At 64.0% G+C, this 4,437-nt stretch overlaps 1 protein-coding gene across 2 annotated transcripts; it reads left to right on the top strand.

Annotated features, from left to right (window-relative positions):
- The first annotated feature begins 1,006 nt into the window (after positions 1 to 1,006).
- Positions 1,007 to 4,187, top strand: LOC115498559 (uncharacterized). Of its 2 annotated transcripts, none has more exons than XM_030291909.4 (2): positions 1,007 to 1,738; positions 3,533 to 4,187. In XM_030291909.4, the coding sequence occupies exons 1-2, from the start codon at positions 1,255 to 1,257 to the stop codon at positions 4,060 to 4,062; spliced, it is 1,014 nt and encodes a 337-aa protein (XP_030147769.4). In that variant the 5' UTR covers positions 1,007 to 1,254; the 3' UTR covers positions 4,063 to 4,187. The 2 variants fall into 2 exon arrangements, with proteins under 2 accessions (XP_030147769.4, XP_030147770.4); XM_030291910.4 differs by having other exon boundaries at positions 1,009 to 1,732.
- Positions 4,188 to 4,437: the final 250 nt, after the last annotated feature.

Below are 4,437 nucleotides of genomic sequence, written 5' to 3'. Positions count from 1 at the left end.
CCTGTGCCTCTCGACAGCTCCACGCCCCCAAACCCCAAATTGAGGCGCAGGGGGTGTCTGGGAATGACGCAGCAACCTCAGCCAGGGGCAGCTCTTCCCTCTCCCACACCCATAGGTGACCCCGAACTGGGCACACTGGGACCACCTGGACAACCCAACCTGGGTGTCCCTGGTCACCCACCCAGAATCTCTGCAAATGGGGCACCCAGGACCCCCCAAATGGGGCACCCAGGACCCCCCAGATGGGGCAGCCAAACCCACCCCCCCCCCCCAAATGGGGCGTCCTGCTGCTGCTGGACACAAACAACCAGGAACCCAGAGCCATGCAGACACCCCAAAACTCTGGAGTCACGAAGAACTGGACACCCACAACCACCCCACAGTCACCTAAAACCCTTTGAGTCCACCCAGAACTGGGAATCCTGGGGCTGCCCAAGGGTCACCCCCAACTCTAAGGTAGTCTGGAACTGGGTGCCTCAGGGTCACCCTAAAATTCGGGGATGACCCCAAAACTGGGCACCCCAAACTCTCGGGGTCACCCAGAACCGCTCTCCCCCTGGCACCACGGGACCGGGGTCTTTTTGGGGATGCAGCAGCACACAAGTGTTCGCCGGGAGGCTCCCCCTGTTCTGGGACACCCATGTGCGTGGCTGAGAGGCGGCTCCCGGTACAAGTGAAACGCCGTTTTGGGGAGCATTTCCGCAGCCAGGCAGCGCCGTGGCCCCAGCGGGAGGAGCAGTGTCCGTACCACGGGGTCCTCATGCCCCTCGCCCCGCATTCCTGCCCCTTGGGGCGGCCGCTGCTAACGCGGGCACCGCGGGGCCATTGGGACACCCCCTCTGGCCGGCCCCGGTGTGAGAGCGCCAGGGGCGACCCCAACACCGACGGTGTCACCTGAACCGGGGCCCGGGGCGCGCCGGGGCAGCGCCGCTCCCGAGGGGGAGGGCGGGGCCGGCAGGGGGCGCCGCTAACGCTGCGGGGGCGCTGCTGTGCGCAGCGGGGCCGGCAGGGGGCGCCGTTAACGCACCGGGGCCGCCGTTAACGAACCGGGGGCGGAGCGGCGCGCGGCGGGGCCGGAGGGGCCGCGGGGCAGCCCCGGCCCGTCCTGTCCGTCCCGGATCCGGCAGCGGCAGCGCCCGACGGGGCTATTGCGGGTGTCCGGCTCCACTCCCTCCGCTCGGTACCGGGGAACCGGCACAGGGCACACGGCGGTGGCAATGGACGGCGGGGCGGCGGCATGAGGCGGCGGGGAGCATGGCGGCGGCGGGCGGCGGCGGGGCGCGGCGGGGGCTGCTGAAGCGGAAGCCGAACTTCACGCTGCAGGAGCTGGAGGTGCTGATGAGCGAAGTGCTCCGGTACGAGCCGCTGCTGTTCGGCGCCGCCGCCGGTACCGTGAACGCATACGAGAAGCAGAAGATCTGGTGGCGGATCACGCATAAGGTGAACGCCGCCGGCCGCCACCAGCGCGACATCGGCGAGGTGAAGAACCGCTGGCGGGGGCTACGCCGCCGCGCCGGGGACAAGATCAGCCGGCACCGGCTGGAGCGGCAGGGCCCGAACGGCAGGGCCGCCGCCAGGAACGGGAACTCCGGGAGCACCGGGAATAACGGGAGCAACGGCAGCGGCGGGGCCGAGTCCGGCCCGGGGCCCGCCCCCGCCCCCGTCTGGTGTCCTCGCGGCGCCGCCGGAACCGACCCTCCGATGCGCAGCGCCGAAGGGTCGGCACAGCACGGTGAATGTGCGGGCAGCGGCGGGGGCACGGACAGGGACGGGGCAGGGACGGACATGGGGACCGGGACTAGGACGGGAGAGAACGGGGCAGCGTCACGGGGACGCTGGGACCAGGTTGCAGGGGGACCGGCACACAGACACGGGCACCGGGACCGGTACAGGTGTATGGTGGGACGGGGACATGAAGAACCGGGACACAGACGTGGGAGACTGGGGCAGGGACTTGCTGGGTGACCGGGATGGGCATGGGGGACAAAATAGGGGCCACGGATGAGGTGGAATGGGGACATCGAGAAACAGGTTTAGGAAGTGGGGAAAAGCAACAGGTACATTGGGACGCCGGGACCAGGACATATGCATGGAGGAATTTCTCCCCATTATCCCATCTAACCCTGGTCTCAAGAGAGATGAGGACCAGGACCAGAACATACAGGACCAGGACATGGACATGGGAAGTGAGGACACAGACACAAGGCCACTGGGATTGGGAGAAGATGGGAAGAACAGGGACACAAGGGGACCAGGAAGTGAAGGGATCAGGATACAGGAGACCACAATAGTGACATGGAGATACTGTGGCCAAATGTGGGGGTCCAGGACATAGACATGGGGGACTGGGACAGGGACACAGAGGCACTGTGGGGCACAGGGACCAGTACAGGGACATGGAGTAACCAGGACGCAGGGGACCAGGACGGAAACATGGTTCTGGGACAGGGACACAGGAGACCAGGACCAAGAGAAGGGGATGAGGAGCAAGAAACTGGGAGCAGGACATGTGTAGTGGGACCAGGACAGGAACACAGGAGATTAAAGCCAGGACAGGGACACTGGGACCATACAATGGGGGATAGGGACATGGATACAGGGGGCAATGGCAGGGACATGGGGGACTGGGACAGGCTCATGAGGGATATGGGGACATCTTAAAGCATCACTAGGCCTGGGAAGATACATGGAGGAACTGGGACGCAGACCCAGGGCAGTGATGTGAGGGGACTGGGACCAAGATGTTGGAAAAACCAGGACCAGGACACTGGGACCACTACAGGTGCATGGAGGGACTGGGGCAGGAACAGTGGGGCAGGGACACAAAGGGAACATAGAGCAAAGAGATAAGAACATAGAATATTGGGACAGGGACATGGGTGACAGGGATGTGGGAGGACCAGGACAGGGACTCAGGAGACAGGGAGAATAACATCTAGACTAGGACAGAAGGGTACCAGGATCAGGACAAGGATACGGGTGACTGGGATTAGGACAGGGACAAAAGGCACAGGGTACTGGGACCTGGACAAGGATAAGAAGGGGCTGGGAACAGAGCAAAGATGTGGTGAGGCTAGGACAGTGACATGGGGCAGGACCAGGAGAGAGACAAGAAACATGCCATACTGGGACCAGAATAGGGACACGGGGGTTAGTGGGGTGAGAACTGGGACATGGTGGTACCAGGACCAAACAGGAACATAGAGGCACCACATTCAGGACAGGGATGTGTGTAGACTACGGCAGGGATGTGGAGGTACCAGGACCATACAGGCACATGGGGACACCACAATCAGGACAGGGGTATGGGAGTACTGGGAACAGAAGAGGGACAAGGGACATGGGATGGGGTTGAACCATCATGAGGGACACGGGACTATGGAGATAGATACAGATGGAATCAGGACTGGGCACAGGAGAGGGAATGCGGGAGCACAGGGATGGAGACAACAGGGTCTGTCACTTGGTCCGTGGGGCACTGGGCACACGGGAGAGCCCTGCAGCTGCCTTGTGCTCCCCCTCCGTCCCACAGGTGTCAAGGAGCCGCTGAAGGAGGAGCCTGTGGAGGTGAAGACTGAGCCCTTCCACGGCCCCGCTGCCGACGGCATTGCCGGCCGCGGCTCAGACTGTCGGCTGCCCCGCACCGGCATCTGCCCGCCCAGCGAGCTGTGCGAGGGCTGGAGCCGGAGCCCCCCGCGCTCCGCACCCTCCGAACTGTCCCTCGGCGACCTCCGCGGCCAGCAGGAGCCGCTGGGCTCCGACTTCCCGAGCCTGCTGCTGGATCCGGAGGCCGAGCAGCTCAGTCACTGCGGCGCGGGCGAGGCGGGGCCCCCCGGGCCGGCGGGGCTGGACGGGACCCCCGAGTGCCCCCAGATCAGCCTCGTGCAGTCCAGTGAGCGGCTGGTGCAGGAGATGCGGGCGTTCCGCCGGGAATACGCCGAGAGCCGTCGGGAGACCACGGCGGTGCTGCGCGGCATCGCCCAGGCACTCGGCGTGCTCAGTCGCAGCCTGGCCGAAATCCGTGACCTCTACCTCCGGGAGCGGGGCGTCCACAAATCATAAGCCTCCCACGCAGCTGGCTGTGTACACACACCCCTCCCCCGAGAACCCACGACGCTGCTTTTATTATTATTTTTATTATTATTTCTTTTCCTCTCCATCCCACTTCAATAAAACTCGGAGCTGCACCCCCATGGCTCCCCCCATGCCGGGCACCTCAGAGGGTTTTTGAGGATGATGCAGGGGGCTGAGAGATGGGACAGGGCAGGGATTTGTCCCTCCAAATGGCTCTGCCTGGCTTTTGTCCTGGACTGATGGACTCTGGTCCCAAATTTAGCCAGCAATGCTGGCAGGGATGAATCCCAGCAGGAACAACCATTGGGCTGACACACCACCCACCTTCCCCCACTTATTCCTACTCAGGGGAGGGGGCATGGA

The sequence above is a fragment of the Taeniopygia guttata genome, chromosome 26 (genome assembly GCF_048771995.1).
Source record: "Taeniopygia guttata chromosome 26, bTaeGut7.mat, whole genome shotgun sequence".
Classification (NCBI taxonomy): domain Eukaryota; kingdom Metazoa; phylum Chordata; class Aves; order Passeriformes; family Estrildidae; genus Taeniopygia; species Taeniopygia guttata.
This window is presented reverse-complemented; position numbering and strand designations above follow the sequence as displayed.